Below are 18,448 nucleotides of genomic sequence, written 5' to 3' on the forward strand. Positions count from 1 at the left end.
TAAATTTTATGTTTTCTATGGTTTTGAAAAGTTTTATCTTAACGTTCTTGTATTTGTAGGCTAATTGAACTTGACAAGTTTCCAATTTCATGATGGGTTAGCCTCTGGATCGTAAATTGCAATATAAAAATGGTTTATTTTACCTTTTTGCGTCGAACGATCCGTGTGTAGTTAGTACAACTACAGCTGTTTCATACCACTAGGGTACATCATCAGGTTGTTGGCAGAACGTTAGATAAAACAGCATTCATTAATAGATGAACTTGTCGAAATGAATATGTCTATATACACATAATACACGAAAAACATTTAAAAAACACGAATTTACGAACTTGGCCAAGTAACGAACACACGAGACAGGCGCCGATGGATGTTGCGTCATGACTGCTGTCGTGTGTCCAAGCATCAGCTGTTACCCCTCCCCCCCAACTCCTTTATCAGGACCAGTTTTGTTTTGGTTTAAATGAATGGCAGTATTGTAGATGATATTAGATCTGAATGAAATTTGTTCGTTCAATATATGGTCAGGGTGTTCTTTGGATGCCTTGTAACATAATTAACGCAAACCACAACTACACGGACATACATAGTAATCTAGAAATTATGCATTTATGTACTAAAGGCAGATACATGGACACAATAGAGGAGTTCGAAATATACAAGGCATCCAAAGAACACCCTGACCATATATTGAACGAACAAATTTCATTCAGATCTAATATCATCTACAATACTGCCATTCATTTAAACCAAAACAAAACTGGTCCTGATAAAGGAGTTGGGGGGGAGGGGTAACAGCTGATGCTTGGACACACGACAGCAGTCATGACGCAACATCCATCGGCGCCTGTCTCGTGTGTTCGTTACTTGGCCAAGTTCGTAAATTTGTGTTTTTTAAATGTTTTTCGTGTATTATGTGTATATAGACATATTCATTTCGACAAGTTCATCTATTAATGAATGCTGTTTTATCTAACGTTCTGCCAACAACCTGATGATGTACCCTAGTGGTATGAAACAGTTGTAGTTGTACTAACTACACACGGATCGTTCGACGCAAAAAGGTAAAATAAACCATTTTTATATGTTTCCGATCGTCCCAAAAGCATGTTTCCTGTGTACCTTACTTCTCTGTTCTTGAGCTTAATGAATGATTCATTTATTGATGCTTTGATCCTCTTTCTATCAAAAAGTCGTTTGCCTCACGTATTTTGATAGCGATAGATGAATCATTGTCAAAGTTATCACTTTGGGATGGGATTGCTCACCTGCCTACTTTGTCAGGTGGTAAAACACAATTCAAGTTGTATGGAGTAGCCTATAGGAGATGAGCCATAATGTGTGATAACGTCACTGCAAACCCAACAGCAGCAGCCATTTTGTCGCATGACACATGCCGAGAAAAGCAACAATTGCAAATTTTACACGAGAAACTAATGACAACAAAACCACATCTCAACATACCTCACAAGGCAAGACGACAGCCGCCACATGGTATGCAGTGACATACCGTACACATGAGCAGTCCAAACCCAAACTCTCATACCTCAGACAAAACTCATATCACACCTTTAAGGGACACTAAATAAAATATGTGTTTAGCACTTGTGCCATTTTAAAGTTGTGGCCAAAAGGTAATCCCTTCAGTAACTTAAATTATTGCTTTAGTTAGGTTGATGCTCCATCCCATCACACGAACACTCATTCCTGATTCGGAGACGAATGTGAGGGACGAAATACCTGGATTTATACCTCACAGATTGCTTGGAACATATTCTAAAATACCGACTGTTTTTTTCTTACAGGAGCAATTATATTTTGGAACCAAGTTTTATCCCTTGCGAGGATTTAATCGATGGCAGATTATCGTTTCGAGGAATGAATCCAGAAATAGAGAGACTTATGGAACTGGAAGAATTAGCCAAGAGAAAACCAGTGGATAGATCCATGGCTACGGATGTCAGCGACGTCGAAATGGCCAAGTTTAAGGAATCTTTAGTGGAGACAGTTGCAAGTAAATACAAGACAAAGAAGATCCGAGGTGTTAACTCCTCACAAATGTCTTCTGCCTCAAATAAACAAGAAGAACCGCCCAGGAAAAGAGCAAGGTTCCTCAAACCTAAGGACGAATAGCATGCATCTATCTTCTTGCACTGGTTAGTCTTAAGGAATTGTACATATAATATTTAAACAAATGAAAAATGCCTGACTTACTTTGGTTGTGTTTTCCTTTTCTACCTCAAACAATCTATATATTAATAGGCAAGCAATCCTTTTATAAACTAAAATATGCTCAAAAATAAGCACAAAAAATTAATTTAAAATTAAAAAAAATTAACGTGGACCTTATGGGTTGCCGAAATAACAACGAAATATAAATTGAAAATCAAAACAAATAGAAGAAATTCCAATCACTTGTTTATTTACAGCTTGGGGTGAATATAGAGAAGTCTGTACATTACATATTTTTGGTAGAGTTTTCGACCACTGGACGACCTCTAGTTATATAAATAGTTCAATCATAAAGCCTCACTTGATCATGCTTTAACATAGACTAACCAACACAAGTAGACTTCTCATCCCATTGTAAATTTTGAAGCACGTTTTTCGTGTCTAGTTCATGTACGTGACACTGGGCGCTAGTGTCGACGAAACTTTGTTTCTATTATTTTAGGGTTAATTTCTTGATTTGTGCTTTACTGTTTGGTTATGTAACTAGGGGACAAGTTATTGTTTATGATTATATCGTATTATTTGGTTAAACGAGGTTTTAAATGGCTGTAATAACGGGAAACAAATTGTAAACAAAACACGACCTCTACATAAACCGTACAGAACTAACAATAAAATTGTCTTCAGCTGTTCCATAAGGATGAGAAATCTACTAAGGGAGTATGTTTTATCTATGGCTTTAATTAATACTACCTATATCTTTTTTGTACGGTGTGCCAATATGTTGTTCATTAAATTACACTACCTACTAAACAAAATTGTACCATGTTTTATTTGTTTAGGAATGCTTCTATAACAGTGTTGTATTCTACTAAACACTTAAAACATTCACATTAAAAACTGGGCGATAATAACCATCAATCTCATTTTCGACCAAATATTTTAGTGTGAATAAGAAATTTGGTCTTTGTAAAAAAAATGTGTTGTCACTGTTGTGTGGTGTAAGACCATTAAGAAACTGATTACAAAAAAAACTTAGCATCATGTTTGGGCGTATTATAATGAATATGGTCAGAGGTGAATCAGAAAGAATCTTCATCTTCAAGGAATCAAACATTAACCTGAGCATAAAAAAGTGATGCAAAATCTGAGGAAATCAGAGGGCAAATGGCTGGTGATACCGAAGAAATAAGAATTTCAGTGATTACATGAGTAAAATAATGCAGAGAAATTAATCATCCTGCTACTTTAGGACAGATGATTCAGGTAAATAAAATGTAGCCATGTAATAATTGTATAATATATTATATACATAATTTGTACATAATGCTTTCCCTGATTTTTAACGTCCTTGGTGCATGATGAGTTTTTCTATTTAATTATTTTCTGTGTAAATAGGTAAAAGAAAAACAGGTTAAAAATGCACATATTTGCAACAGTAAAATGATAAAGTTTAGTTCGGGTTTTCTTTGCTGCCGAATACAGTTGCGTTTTTGGCACCAACTGAATGTTCAAGGGCGTACGTTCTATAATTGTACTTGTCAAGGGCTGTTCTTATCAAGCTTTCCTCATTTCCTAATACTCGCACAATATTTACAATCCCGAAGCCGTATTCAACTTACTAGGAAAACCTGTCTTTACGAAAGAAAACTTGAGATTCAAACCGTTCAGTATATGCATCGTCAACTACTGGTACTGAGATGCTCGGACAATCTTCTTTAAATGCTTGATGTATTTCAGTTAATCTGAAAAATAAAAATATTAGGTACATTAATTTTTTTAGTTTATAAATCACAGTTTTATACATATTTTGACATTAAAATATTTCACTTCAAATGAATAATGAATGATTTTATTTCCATCAAAAAATTACAAAGTAAAAACAATTTTAATATTGGAAATATAACTGACCACTTTATCAAGTTGTGTGGTCAGTAAAATTATTGATAATCTAAAAATAAACATTAAATCAGCCTAGCTCAACATAAAAATGACAACCTGCTCTCTGTGATGTTTGACAATCCTTTTCTTAATAAAGCTTAATACTTTAAACTAAAAAATCAAAGGAAAAATACTATAATTTAAATTCGTAAATGGGAGTTTATGAAAAATTCCATGTTTTCTTTCTATTGATTAGCAGGTTAATTTAAAAGTAATTTTTACAGATTTCTTAGAAAAGTTCGGCTATTGACATGGTTTTGAAGGTAAGGCAGACATTTCTTTCCATAAAGTAGGTACCTACAATTCATTGAAAAAAAATTCAAACGTGATATTGTGTACTTACAGATAATACTTCCATTATTCTTCAAAGAATGTGTGTCGACAAGCCCAAACGAGCACAAACAAGCAAGAGCAGCACTGTGTTCTGCTGACCTTTTGTTTTTCTCCCTGAAAAAATTTAGTGTGAATGGTAGCTGCATTGAATTTGTTAAGACTTCCGACAAAAGAAATATCAACAATTTAATATTTTGTAGTTTGGCTGTTATCAACAGAGCTTAAGAAACCTACAATCCTTTTGAACTTTCAGTGATTATTTATTAATTTCCTATATGCAGTGTCCTATTTCTCCAGTGTCCTTCTGCAGTCCTATTTCTTCAGATTGGAATAGCTTTAGAAAGATCCTCTATCCTTTTGAAATCCCTACAATAAAATGCTTTGGAAACCTTGATAAATTGACAACCCTTTTATGAATGTTATTCAAAACTTATACACAAATAGTAACACTAACCAGCATGAGGAGGAGTATTTCTTCCTGTCCACGGTCACAATAGATTGAAATTGACGCTCAAACTGGATAGTATCGTACACCGGCTGACCCAGGCGTTTCCTACGAGTCCACAGTAGCAGCCTAGCCTTTGGTAAGTCTGTGTCGTCTGCGTACAGGTTACGTTGGAAGATGCAGGGTACTTGCACTATATCATCGTCTAGTTTCCTCTTCTTTGGTCCCAGAGCTTGCATCTCCCTCCGACCTATCAGACCTCGCTCCCTCAGATCCCTTTCTTTTTGACGACAGTAATCGGCAATGTTCCACAAAGCGCTGTAACAAAGTTTGGTTATAAGATTTGTATTATTATATAGGCCTAGTATAAACTAAACTTTGTTTTTTTTATATATGGGTAAAGCACGCTTACCTTCTGATCTTTGCTCAATACATCTATGGTTTCAAATATTAATATAAGATATAGAAAAGAGTGGTAGGCCTACTAAAAATGTACTTGCTTAGTTAGAGTAAGTTGACAATTAGCCTATTCATTTTAAAATTATTTTTATCTATTTTGTGTGTTTTACACCCTTGGCATTAGGTATTAGTAAAATGTTACTAAATTGAATTCATCAACAAATTATCAATTAATTTAGACAGCAGATCGTAAAACCTAAGCCTTCAGGTCATGACCGCGTCATTAAATAAGTAGGAGCTGAAGTTTTAAATATAGCAGTTTGCCCGAAGATAGTCTAGTCTTACTCATCCAACAATGGTCATCACCCAAAGACCTAGACTTGAAAATCATCGATTATGTTTCCTATGAAAGTTTTAGTTCACTAAAAAAACACTGCTCTCATAGCAAAAACAACACATCTCACCAAATCTGTTCGTTTGTTTGCGTCTCATGAAATGTTCGGCCAAACTCAGAGTCTTGTCGGTCTCGCAGCATGTTCTGTACGCAGTACTTGGTGTTGCCATCTGCGTTGTCGTAATCTACTGCATACCGCAGATAGGACGAGATTACTGTGTCGATTGGCAGTCGTCCCTCCTTGCGGAATATGGAGCAGTCCCATTCCGCAGCTCTTGCCACCATCACACTGCTTGCGTTACAATCCTTGCGGAACCGTTCCAAGTCTGTGTACTTCTCAATCTCTTTTGAGCCACCACTGGAAAAGCAGGTATGGGTATGAGAATGGAGTAAAAGTGATAAATTGTAGAGGAAAGAATGTTGACGGTGTGAGCACTGCTAATATTGCAAGCACTATCTTTTGATGCATGTCTGCAGCCTTTGGTTGAATTCAATACTCACTCTGCTCTTAATAAATTTCTATTTGCAATTTGCAAACAATAAATATGTGGGAGGTTTTTAATGAATTCTTTCTAACAACTCTTGTTAGAATATATTATTAAGTTATCACCAAACTTTCAATCAGTAGTAGGGCCTATCAATGTATTACGGTAATTAAATGAATTGTCAGTAGCAATTTCAACTGAATATTCATAGTAGGCCCTACCATAGCCTAAAGATTTTATTATTTTTAACAAATTATTTAAGCAACATATTTTTGAAGGGTAAGATTTTTGTATTTCAGTCAAAAGGCCAATGATTTCTTTAGGCTTGGTTTTGGAAACTTACTTCCTTTCAACTAGTGGTGACAAAAGGTAATATTGTTACAGACGGTTTATTTTGTACGTACTTGGCAATCACAGGAATTGTCAAAGCCTTTGCGACAGCTCTGATGCGGTCGTTGTGGTTGTCATGTTGTGGCCTCTCGTCTCTTGTTCTCCCGTGAACTGCTATAGCACTAATTCCTGTGGCTTCCATTGCTTTGCCAAACTCGACAGTGTCTTCTGCAGTTTCAAAAACTCGTATTTTGCAACTGACTGGTATCTCCAGACCGTTTACCAGTTTTGTCAGAATACCTTGAGCTTTATCTCGTTGTTTCAGAAGAGCAGCACCCATTCCCCCTTTCACGGAGAATTCTTTGGGGCAACCCATATTGATGTCAATCCCAGCAACATCTTTCTCCCTACAAAAAATGTAGGCCTAAATTATAAATGATTATTTAAACATGTTGAACAATTTGTTTACAGATAAACTCATTACAACTTAAATGTTGGTTCAGTTGAATTTAGAGGTGACCTCTATATTCTACAACAAATGTTAAACGTTGCCAAGCCTACAATAACTAGTTGTTCTGTCTGTGCTTCCCAACGGGGCAAGAATATTTATAAGAGAATATAATGTGGGTCACTAAATCTACTGTAAAGAAAAACAGTTAATTATCATGCCAGTTATACCTGGTGAATCTCAATCATACTTATTGCTTATTTTAATGAAAATGACTAACAAATAACTCAATCCTAATGTAAGCATTAGGCTATATGATAAAAATCAAAAGATTAACTAAGGGAGTAAACAACAACCTATATTAACCAACAACCAAGTAAACAATCAACAAAGTAAACAAACAAACTATATACCTATTAAAAAATCTAACAGCTGAATTATCTTAAATAGGCCCTACCGTATTTGGTTAAATACGGTCCTTTAATTGAGGCTTGTGCCCTTTAGGAGAGGATTCATAAAAACTGATAGGCCTATTTTCAGGGAAATTTCACATTAAGACACATCAAGGGGAAGTTTCATTCAAGTATACGGTTGGTAGGTGATCGGATTTCTCAAGAGTTTGTGAACCTTATAGCTTTTTACCCTATATAGGTATGGATTTTACTCGTCTAACCATTGCATTCAGTGGCAGTTCCAAGGGGACGGGGCTTTCCATTAGAACCTGGAAAAATATTTAACCCCTAAAAATGTAGCGTAGGTTTTTGGACACAGTTCTAAATGTTAAAAATGGCTTTAAAAATACCAAACTTTCCCCTTTTTCTTAAACAACCATCCCTCCTTAACTTGGGGGCCATAGTAGCCCCCTTCCTTGACAAGGTTCCTAGCATGGTGGAAGTAAGACAGATGTGCTACTGCGCATCGTAGCCAGGTGAGGGCGGTGCGGGGTGGGGTATCGTGACATCGCCTTGGGAGCAAATAGCCTCGCGACCAAATCGAACAGTGACGCTGCTCTAAAAAAATCGTAATTTTAAATAGTTAGAACCAAGAAAAAATCCTGAAACTTTGCTTAGTCGTGGACTATTAAACATAGGATGCTTTTGATTTATCTGTTATTAATTTATTTATAAAAAACCATTAAACCCCCGAACAAACTTAAAACTTTTTCAATCACGTATTATTTGGTGAGGTTTGTCAGAAATGCGGGAAAATTTTAGGGAAACGTTCTAATTAAACTGTAGTATCGATTAGATTTCAATAAAAGAATTACTTTCTTAGTTAGGAAGAACTATATTAAGCGGCAACGCCAGTCAGCCGAGGCCGCCATTTATTGGATAAAACCGCCATGCATTTATTATCCAATATAGGCTACTGTAGCTATATACGTTATAAGGATGACTTTGTATTCTACATTTTCAATCAAATAAGTAATATTTAACATGTGACAGTATAAAATAGTTTTGCATTAAAATGCGTTCGACCAACACCGTTTTAGTTTCTTTAAACAAGTTTAAAGTTGGCAGTGCATCCTTGATAAGCTTTCTTTGTTTTTTTGGAGAATATCCAATAAAACTTGTTGCAACGGTTTTTGAAAGGAGTTTTTCTCAATATGTTCTGAACATATTCTCGCTATAAAAAAAATTTAAACAAATTTATTAGTTAGTACGGTACCGATTGGTATTACATTCCAAATTTAACCGAATATACATGGTCACAGAGAAGACAAAATGATATCTTCTCTGCGAACTGTTACAAATTAATCCGTCTTCAAACAGGGAAAAACATACTGAAGTCAACAGAACTACAATTTTCACACATACATAAATATAGGCTACAGGAATAAAAATATCACCACTACTATATTCATAAAACTACCTTATTTGTTGGATGACAATGATGCGTGATTAACACATGGCAACTAACTCGACTCACGCGCTCATATAACTATGCATATCTCAGGAAAAAACGCCGCTAACGATATATAGTTTAAAAAACCGTTAAATTTGAATCTTTGTCTAAACCTTTCCCTCTTCAGATGCTTCTAACCAAACAGTCCGTGATTTGGTAACCAACTAACTTTTTCATGTTTAGTTTTAAGAAAGGCAAAGTATAAAGAGTGATTTCATGGTTAGGCCTAAGTTTGTACAATTACTAACTATGTTTTCACAACATGGATCGTACACTTATAATTGATGATGTCCATGTCAAGTTCTATAATTTTTTGACAAATCTAACTGTTCAAAATGTTAATATTATCGGGCAGCGTCACACTAAATACGTGCAAAGTGGTTTGCCCCCGCGCAGAATGGTCTCAAACTCGTCCGTCTGAATAGCACACCTGTCTTACTTCCACCATGGTTCCTAGAACTGCCACTGATTGCTTTAGAACCCTTAATCACTTAAATAAACTTACACAAGTTTGGCAGCTTTTAAGGCTCGTTCTGGGTCGCATGTTCCAATTTGTAAAACGACTCTATCTTTCTCCTTGTCACATGTTCTGAATACTACAGAACCGTCAGTTGTATCAATAAAATCCACAGTGTTCAACACATCTAAAAAAAAAACTGTGTAGGTTACTTAAGTTACACATTTGAGCGGTAAAATTTAAACTTCAACCATAATAGGCCTAGTTCTCATCCCATTGAGTTCTCCCCCCAGTGACAACTAAACCTACAAGAATAAAACTGTAGTTTTAATTTGACTGATACAAACAACCCTATCACTTGAGCAGAGCTGAAAATACCATAACTTAATTAGGTACTAGTATACTGCTAGATGGTGAGTGACAACTGCATCTTTCCTGCCAATTAGGAATGTCACTGTGTTCACAAATCTTGACAAACGAAACTAAGCAAACATTAATTTACCCTAAAATTATTAAGGTAGCCTACTTTTGTATTATACGGAGGCCACTCTTAGACAGCGCGCTGCAGCGGTTGTATTATCATACATTTTTTTTACTCATCTGGTATCGTTCGATTCATAACGAAACAAGGAAAGTCCTACAAACATATTTATGATAACCTAACCTAACACAAACGCTGCAGCGCGCTGTTAAATAAGTGGCCTCCGTATAATACGAAAGTACCAACTAAAACTCAAAATTACCTGAACGATTTCTTGAAACAGTAGGCCTACTATAAATCAGCAAGAAGTAATATAGGCCTACCGGTATCTATGATTTGGGCATTCATATTTTGTGTGATCTCATTTAAAGCCAAATAAGTAAACGAATAAACAACTAAACCGTTTGATGTTACACTTAAAAAGGTTAGGCCTAGCTAGCTGTTATCTGAATCATCCTGCAAAGATTTTTACCTATTCTTTTCAATAATAGCAATTTAATCTATTCTTACAACAACTTAACTTATTTTTATTCTGGAAGATAAAATATAACAGCAGCTTATAACTTAGCCAATTTTGAATTAGGCTTAACCGTCTGGTGTGATACGATTGGATCTACGATCCATATAGCTTTAGAGTAAAATACCCCCGCTGCAGCAACCCTGCAGAATAAGTTAAGCGAATTTCCATTTGCCTGATTGGATTTACACTAAAATATCTCCATTGTGACAAGATTGGGTCTATGATCCATTTAAAGCTAGATAGAGTAAATAGTGACTCAACGTATGACCATAGTGAAGAATTTTCTGATTTTTAAAAGAAGCACTTTACCATTGACTTTGCGCTCGCAGCGAAGCAGTTTCCAGTCAATTAGCTCTTCAGAGTAAACGATATCAGCTCCATAGTCTAGACTTAATAATCTCATTGGGAGAGTTCCAATTCTAACCATTGGTGCAAGTATGATTTTATTTCTGTAGAATTCTGATTTCTCCATTTTTGAAGTGTTGCCGGAAGGCCTATCAAGTTCGTGAATTATTTTTAATCCCATTAAGTTAAGTCCACCTACGAAACTGGCTAAAAAGGTTGTGCAGGATATCCTGCTTAAAAGGTTTGAACACAAACTCTCAAGAGGTTCCATTTTATTAAAGTAAACATTGTTACAACGTTTAAGTTAAAAGAACAGTTAAAACTAGTTAAGTTCAATTGTTTTCTTGAAATAATATGTCAAAATGCATTACATCAAAAATAGTTGTTTAAGGTTAGGATGAGCAATAAAATGACGAATTGACAGCATAACATAACACAACAACACAACACGAACAAGAGGACAAGACGACAAGACACAACACAACCAACCTAACCTCACGTTTTCACAGTCAGCTGGTGTCAGAGGCGCTAGCAGACAACTATAATGTTAACGACAGGCAGTAGGAGGAAATATAATAGCTTTTCACATTGGACATAGATTAAACATATCCTATACTATTCAAAACATTAATAATCCCCCCTGAAGAAAAATCTATATAAGAGTATGTATAATCTATAGCCTTTGTTATTAAATAAAGTATTTTCATTTTCACGGTAATGCCATATGCATACATAAAAAAGGATTTGAAGACCGTTTTATTGTATTGGGAGAATTCATTATGCTTAAAAATATTCTCAATGATGTAATGAGATTTTGGTCATAATAATAAATTGTACCTTAAAACCACAGACTAAGCTTTATCTACTCCCGGTAGGATCTAAAATATTTAAAATGCATAAGAACAGAATAAAAAATAGCCTAGATTACATTATTTTAAACTAATAATTATAATTAAAGTGTATGATATGGGGACATTATTTTAACTATCCACATTAACGGATTGCCTTGTACCTATAATCCTACAGCCATAAATGAAATATTTGTTCTCTTCTCATCTCATCAATTTGTTTATCCTTATGTGTTATTATGAAACTATGTATAAAACTAAATATTCTTTTGAGTAAAATGATTACTAATTTTACTTCTTAAATTTTTATCAGCATAAACCATAAATTTTATTATGGCTGTGGAGTACGATTTTGTATTTTTGCGAATTAAAATGCAACATTGGTTTATATTTGCATTAAATAACTCATTCGCCTAATGGATCTGATGATGATTGGAGTGTCCAATCGAAATCGATCCCCACTTACCATCTTTTTTGTATATTTACCATCTTGTGAGTAACAGTATAAGCATAAATATATGTTTTAAGTGTTATAAGACGTTTCTTTTATTTACTTTCCGTAAATTTAATAACACGTACAATGCTGATCAAAAAGTTATTTAGTTAAATAACTGTATATTTTTGTTTTTAGTTCGGAATGATAATTTTTAAAATTTTGGTTTGTCATTTGTTTGTAAATTACTACAGATGACAAAAAAAATAAAGAAACAGGAGTTGACCTGAAATGCAGTATCACAAAATAGATACAGTTTTTTTTTCAAAATTACATAAAAGGTATACATGTCCTACCTTAAACGAAAACTTAATTCACCTCAATCCAAAAACGTCACCAACGCCTAATGCCTGTATACCTATCAAAATGCACAATATTTCCATTAGTTTGTAAAAGTTGACACAGTTTAACTTAATTGCACCCTAGCTGTTTTTATAAGTAAAATTGGATTTGGTGCTGCCACAGCCACTGTTAATTACACACATGAACTGATCCATACATATTTGCCTTATCAGTAAATAGTTTTCTGATTAAATCATATAAATAACACAACATTCAATTGACTGAGGTAAATATGTTTATGGTCTGTCACCATGTATCTATTCAATGTTTGGATGGTTTTTTTACCTAGATAAAACATACCTGATTACCTGATTACCTTCCTCTTCACCAAGACCAGCTTTGCCGGATAGGTTGTGTCATGATAAAATAAAACATAGTCCTATGTTTTATCTATGCTACTACCATAGATAAAACAAGGAAGTATCTTTTCTTGCATGTGTTGTATTGGATATACAAAAATTATTTACAATAACAATGACTTGTATTTTTTAAGTTATGAAATATTTAATGATTATGATTATGTTTGTTATTCTTTGAAATAAATACAAAAATGAGGAAGGGGAATGGCAAGACCCTATGCTCTAGAAGGAGATTACCGGAGTAATCAAATAAAGTCAACCATTACCGTGTATTAAAGTCAACCTTGACATGCCGCGATGTCGTCTCACCCGCACCCTCAAGAGCTATCCCCGCTATGCCATAAGGCTTTTTAACACCTTGCCGGATAAGGTGCAGGATATGAGCATCACCCTCTTTCAAAGCGGCAATCAGAAACAGCTTAGTAAATAGGCCACTGTATTCGCTGGAGGAGCTGAGTGAAGAGCCCCTATAGTTACTTAGAAGCCCTTCCCTAAAAATGTGTAACTCGTCTTATTTACCGCCACAGCCTGGTAAAGTTTTGCATGTATGTAAATAGTAGTGTTTATTTTTTAATGTAGGCCTATACCGTGTATATATTAACACAGTCTATCCGAGATTGTCGGTCAAGGACGTAGTATCAAGTATCACACAAGTATCAAGTATAAAGTAAGTAAGTAAAGTCCATACATTTCCACATTAATTGTACTTAAAATACAATAAATGCAATTAAAAAAATATGTGTTTGTATTTTTAGTGTTAGACATATCTTGGTATGATTCTAATTTGTCTACTTTACCATACCCTAAAATCCACTAATATGTCACTTACATACTTTCATTCATTGATACAGAGCAGCAATACTCTCGTTGAAGTTTATAGCCTAGCGTGTGTGCCGGGCGGATGAGTTAATCATGAGTACGGCTGCCAGTTCGAACGTCGAACGTTATAAGAGGTGGCTGGTACAGCCCAATTTAAGATCAGAGTAAAGAGTAAGGTTTCTGGGTGAAAAGAATACATTGTTAAAGTGATCAATGTGATCAAACAATATTTATTACTGAAATACTTGTACAATACTTCAGAATGCTCAACTTAACCTATCTGAGACATTTTGTTACATACATAAAACATTTACATCTTCAAACGACTGTGAGGTATCTTCAAATTCACAATCTAAGGTAAGTATTTTTAGATCTTTGATCTGTGATATCCTGTACACGTTTTAAGTACTACAAGGCGAATAAGTATATACAAAAGAAAATATTACAAGTTCTTTGATGCAAGAGCTTCTAGCTTACTTTGAGCTATTATTTCCGATAGGACAAAAAAAAGTAATAATTTTGTATGTATTATTATTATTACCTACTTAGATTGATAGAAATATTTTTTCGGGATTAATTTTGACATTGAACATACGAGATATGATTTCTTCTTTTTCGTCAGGGAATGTTAAAACTATAACTTTTGCAAAATACAATCAAAAAATACATCGAATATATTGAAAAGGAACAAACGTAAACATTAAAAAGACGTTACACATTGAAAAATACTGATGTAATTGGAATTTAAAACATAGTTAAAATTGTAAATAACTTTCAGGCTTAAAACACATTACAATTCAATTGTGACTAATTATAATGCTAAAAAAGAACTATCGAAGGGTCTGATTCTAGTTGACTTAAATAATATAAATAAAATTCTGTAATAAAAACAACATTCAACATTTACACTGAACACAACAACACAGATAGTAGGATCACAGAGTATCATGAATCTTCGAAGAAGCATTCATCTAGGAAATCTTCGATTGCGTGGTAGAAATGCGGTTGCACAAATTTCAAAGCGTGGTCTTCATCAGGATACGTCTGAAACATCATTTTGTAATAAGTAAGTGCATAAAAAACACTACTGGTAAAAATTTGATTAAACCAAGTTTCTTTAATCAATATTTTATGGCTTAATTATTTTAAGAACCTGAAAAAAATACGTCATGACTAGTCGAGGAAAATTTAAACATTAAATGAGTCTTAATTTTTTTAATTTAGTACAATTGAATTAAGTAGCGTTGTTACAGGGAAGCGAAGTATGGTAGAGCACAGGGCATCATTCCCCGAGGTTTTAGGATCAAATTCCACCCACCAAAGTCATCAGTGAATTTTATCTAAAGTGATAATGCTGCGATCCCCCTTTAAGTAATGAGTGAAAATTTAAAAACGTACGTTTTCAGGAAAAGCACTTTGCAAATTTTTTCCCCTTTTTTCAAAACTTTTATTATTATTTTGATTTAATTAACATTTGAAGTTTCATAAAATGTCCATGGTAACGCAATATCTTTGGTAGTTTTTTTTTTAAAGAGCATCTTTAGTGGAAAAACAAAATCATGTCACGACCATAACAGACGTTTAAATGAATATTAAAAATAGTTAATATTATTTTTATAACTATGTTTTGCTATAAACTAATTTACATTTATGACCATTAAACAATAAAAAGGTCACTGAGCTTTTGGTATATTTGGTCTTTCTAGAAAAAAATAAAAAAACTCAAAAAATTGAAAAAAAGCCAATAAAATCTTTTTAAGTTTGTATAACTCCGAAAAAACTTACCTGAGGCCCGAAAAATCGTTATGTTTGTGCAGAGGTATGCTTCTTTTGTATATAAAACATTAAAATATGACGATATTTTAATTTTTGAAATTTTTATGATAGAAATCATAAACGTGATGGTCAGGGACAAGCGGTATGGTCGTGAATTTTCCGAAATAATCTAAATCTTTCTAAACAATCCTTCAATTATACTCTTAGTTATAATAAAAATATGTGTTTCAATTGAACTAAGCTGTTCAAATTACAATTATATTAAAGTTATTGTCACGACCAAACACACTATAATCCATAAGGCTGGATTGGTCGTGAAAAAAACCGCGATGGTCGTGAAACTTTGGTCGTGAAATTACGTGTTATTTGGCTCTGTTCTGGCGGTAGCCCTGCACCTCATGTTCGAGGATACAAAGTGGACTTCTAGGTTAATCTAGCAATTGAAATATCTTATAAACAAAAATTAACACCATGTCTACTTCATCGAATGACTACGTACGGTCATGGACACACCAAAATTACAAAAAACACAATCTTTCCTTTATTAATCTTGTAATTCCTCCTTTCAACTCGAAACGACCGGCACTACAATCCTGACGTACACCCCGAACTAGTCTCTAAAACCAACTGACTCCATCGACGCCAGGCTTGCCACTGTCGTGCTCCAAAGTTGAAAAATTTTCCCAAATGGTCGTGATGCCAAATCGAGGGACAGACTTATTTTGTCATGGTAGTCAGTTTGCAATGACAATAAAATTCTAATATGCTCCTTTTTTGTAAGTTTAATAACCATTGGTGACATAAAAATATGGCTTTATATATTTCGGCATGAATAATTAGTCTAAAAACAGCGTGAAAGTTGGAAAATGTACCCTAGGGACACGTCATGGTCGTGAATTTCGAGACTTTAAAAATACGAAAAAAATACCTAGAACCTATTTAAAACCAAATAAATGTGTGTAACATGTTGCCCCCGTCCCAAAAAATATTAAAACACATAATAATAAACTACAAATCTAGTATCTACGAAGTAAAAGGCCAGGGACATGAAAACGTACGTTTTTAAATTTTCACTCTAATGTAGAAAACAATTCTGGGCTAGAACCTAAAAACAACCATTTTGTGACACAAAAGACTAATTATTAACTTAATAGAACAGGCGTCCGATCATACATGCTGTTTGAAGTGTGCAGGTCAAAATAAGACTCAGATAGCAAAACATCAGGAATGTAATACTAACCATTTGACGGAAGGGAATATCACTTCGGGCCAACAGTTTTGCCAACTGCATGGAGTTCTGGTAGTGGACGTTATCATCCTTTGTTCCGTGGATCAAGAAGAACTCCTTCTCCTTGAGTTTGGACGATCTGTTTAGCAGAGACGCTCGCATGTAGCCTTGCAAATTCTCCTCATAGGTCTGCATGAATCGCTCAGTGTATATCGAGTCTGAGGGCAAAAGTAAAACATTTGCTAAGTATCGTAATTTCGTAAATGAGGCGTTTGTAGAGTGTTGTTTGGTCAAGAGTGTAAATTTATTTTGAAAATAGAGTAAAATGTTAAAGTGAAGCTTTTTCATGTTTTATCAAACCATAAGACATGATAAAATATTTGCTGAAAAATATTGTCATTTAACTGGCAAAATTAATCATTTAAAACTGTAGCAGCTTCTAAGACAAAAATGCTAAACTTCTTACATGAAGTTTAGCTTCAATTGATTTATAATAGTTTACTGTTGCCTAATCAGTTGTTTTTTAATGTTAGAGTTTGTAAATCTTTTCTCTTTCAAACCATAGAGAATTGCTGACCCCGTAGTTGAAAAAGAATATTAGATTGTCATACAACATACAGTACAAATTAGCTGAGGGGTTGTCTCCAGTAACTATTATAAATATTTAGCCCAATCCTCTTCCCTCATGTTGTCAGAAAATAACAAATTAAATTTTAATACTATATGTATTAATAGTATACACACAGTACACAATTTCACCATACATTTTCTTTCCAGTTTCTGCCAGAAATCAACCATGTTTTCAACACTTAGCTGTTTTTCCACCTAGACACCTACCGTAGTACACCCAGTCCGTCACAGGAGCAATGGACACTCCACACTTGATTCTGTGTTCGTGGTCCCCTGTGAGCATCATTCCGGTTGCGTAGCCTCCGTAACTCCAGCCCCACGATGCTGTGCGGTTACGGTCAATAACGTTGGAGTACTTATCTTGCAGATACCTAGAATCAAGAAGATAATTGTTAATCATGCATCCCTGGAGACATGACATTCTGCACAATATTTCGCTACTCAATAGCAAATCCATATTATTTTAACCCGACCCCCACCTCTTACTGAAATGGGACAAGTAGCAATATTAAGTATAGGCCTACTTTTAACTTATCATGTTTTCATCACAACAACGAGGTCAGCCCCCATAGGAGGCCGCGGAGGCTCATTCTTCGTAATGGTGATGTCAACCCTCAAACCACCTAAATCCTTTGAACAGACTATAATTGAAAGTTGTAGTATCACCTGATGACAGAAAGTTGATCGTCCACTTCTACGACGCCCAGTTTCTTGTAGATCGCGTATCTGGCGCGCAGACCCATCAGGTTGCTGCCTCTTCCGTCGATGGACACGCCAATGATGGACTTGTTGGCGACCATGTACGTGTTGAAGTCTGTGTTGAACATATCCTTGACCATGGATGAGTCCGGCCCTCCATACCTGATGAGGAAAGTTTTATTAGTATTAGTACTGGTGGAATTGTAAGAAATTAACCTTACAATTAACTTGAGATGTTAGGAATAATCGTCATCGAGTTAAAGCATAATGTTATCTTTTATGATTGCAGTCATTGATGATTTTTGTTCAGTTTGCTCCAAGCTTGTTAGAAATCCACAGTTTCCGATCACTTTTATTTGAACAATTCTTAGACCGAACCATCTATTCCTTCAGATTTATTGGTTGTTTTGATTACTTGAAACCTGAAAACAGTCACCAAACGTACCTTGAACATTTTAATCTAGACAATAATCCTGAGAAAATTTTACTATAGGTATGATTAGATTAAAAAAAAGTATTGATCACTGGCCAGCTTTCTGCTCTTCCCTCTTTGCTTTTAGGAATCCGATGTTTCTCTCACAGTCAAACCTCCAAAAGTA

General features: G+C 34.6%; 3 protein-coding genes across 9 annotated transcripts in view; 1 reads left to right on the forward strand and 2 right to left on the reverse strand.

Annotated features, from left to right (window-relative positions):
- The window catches only part of LOC129001520 (M-phase phosphoprotein 6-like), a 30,812-nt gene extending 28,608 nt beyond the window's left edge, over nt 1-2,204 (forward strand). For all 3 annotated transcript variants that reach the window (XM_054428843.1, XM_054428844.1, XM_054428842.1), the window contains exon 3: nt 1,806-2,204. In XM_054428843.1, coding sequence (XP_054284818.1) covers nt 1,806-2,133 — 328 coding nt within the window. In that variant the 3' untranslated portion in view covers nt 2,134-2,204. The remainder of the gene's footprint in view (nt 1-1,805) is intronic.
- A 1,254-nt stretch (nt 2,205-3,458) lies between these two features.
- On the reverse strand, nt 3,459-12,442 carry LOC129000059 (tRNA-dihydrouridine(20) synthase [NAD(P)+]-like). 2 transcript variants are annotated; one of them, XM_054426918.1, is made up of 7 exons: nt 12,355-12,442; nt 9,358-9,496; nt 6,574-6,906; nt 5,755-6,042; nt 4,901-5,209; nt 4,457-4,560; nt 3,459-3,917 (listed from the first exon to the last, which is right to left on the reverse strand). In XM_054426918.1, exons 1-7 carry the CDS (start codon nt 12,377-12,379, stop codon nt 3,913-3,915), a joined length of 1,203 nt encoding a protein of 400 aa, XP_054282893.1. In that variant the 5' UTR covers nt 12,380-12,442; the 3' UTR covers nt 3,459-3,912. The 2 variants fall into 2 exon arrangements, with proteins under 2 accessions (XP_054282893.1, XP_054282892.1); XM_054426917.1 differs by lacking the exon at nt 12,355-12,442 and adding an exon at nt 10,620-11,090.
- Nucleotides 12,443-13,726: 1,284 nt separating this feature from the next.
- The window catches only part of LOC129000739 (venom dipeptidyl peptidase 4-like), a 52,031-nt gene continuing 47,309 nt past the window's right edge, over nt 13,727-18,448 (reverse strand). For all 4 annotated transcript variants that reach the window (XM_054427715.1, XM_054427716.1, XM_054427719.1 and 1 more), the window contains 4 exons: nt 17,817-18,011; nt 17,358-17,521; nt 16,533-16,738; nt 13,727-14,560 (listed from right to left, as the gene is read on the reverse strand). In XM_054427715.1, coding sequence (XP_054283690.1) covers nt 14,462-14,560; nt 16,533-16,738; nt 17,358-17,521; nt 17,817-18,011 — 664 coding nt within the window. In that variant the 3' untranslated portion in view covers nt 13,727-14,461. The remainder of the gene's footprint in view (nt 14,561-16,532; nt 16,739-17,357; nt 17,522-17,816; nt 18,012-18,448) is intronic.

The sequence above is a fragment of the Macrosteles quadrilineatus genome, unplaced genomic scaffold (genome assembly GCF_028750875.1).
Source record: "Macrosteles quadrilineatus isolate MER2022 unplaced genomic scaffold, UCM_ALF_1.0 Scaffold_8__2_contigs__length_117827958, whole genome shotgun sequence".
Classification (NCBI taxonomy): Eukaryota; Metazoa; Arthropoda; class Insecta; order Hemiptera; family Cicadellidae; genus Macrosteles; species Macrosteles quadrilineatus.

Bases quoted from the DNA above. Each gene is read 5' to 3' on its own strand.
- LOC129000059 (XM_054426917.1), bottom strand. From the start codon at position 10,926: ATGGAACCTCTTGAGAGTTTGTGTTCAAACCTTTTAAGCAGGATATCC. The intron at 6,907-9,357 runs GTAAGTTTATTT...CATTTTTTGTAG, and splicing joins TTAAAAGCTGCCAAACTTGT to GGAGAAAGATGTTGCTGGGA. The intron at 4,561-4,900 runs GTTAGTGTTACT...AAATTTTTTCAG, and splicing joins AAATACTCCTCCTCATGCTG to GGAGAAAAACAAAAGGTCAG.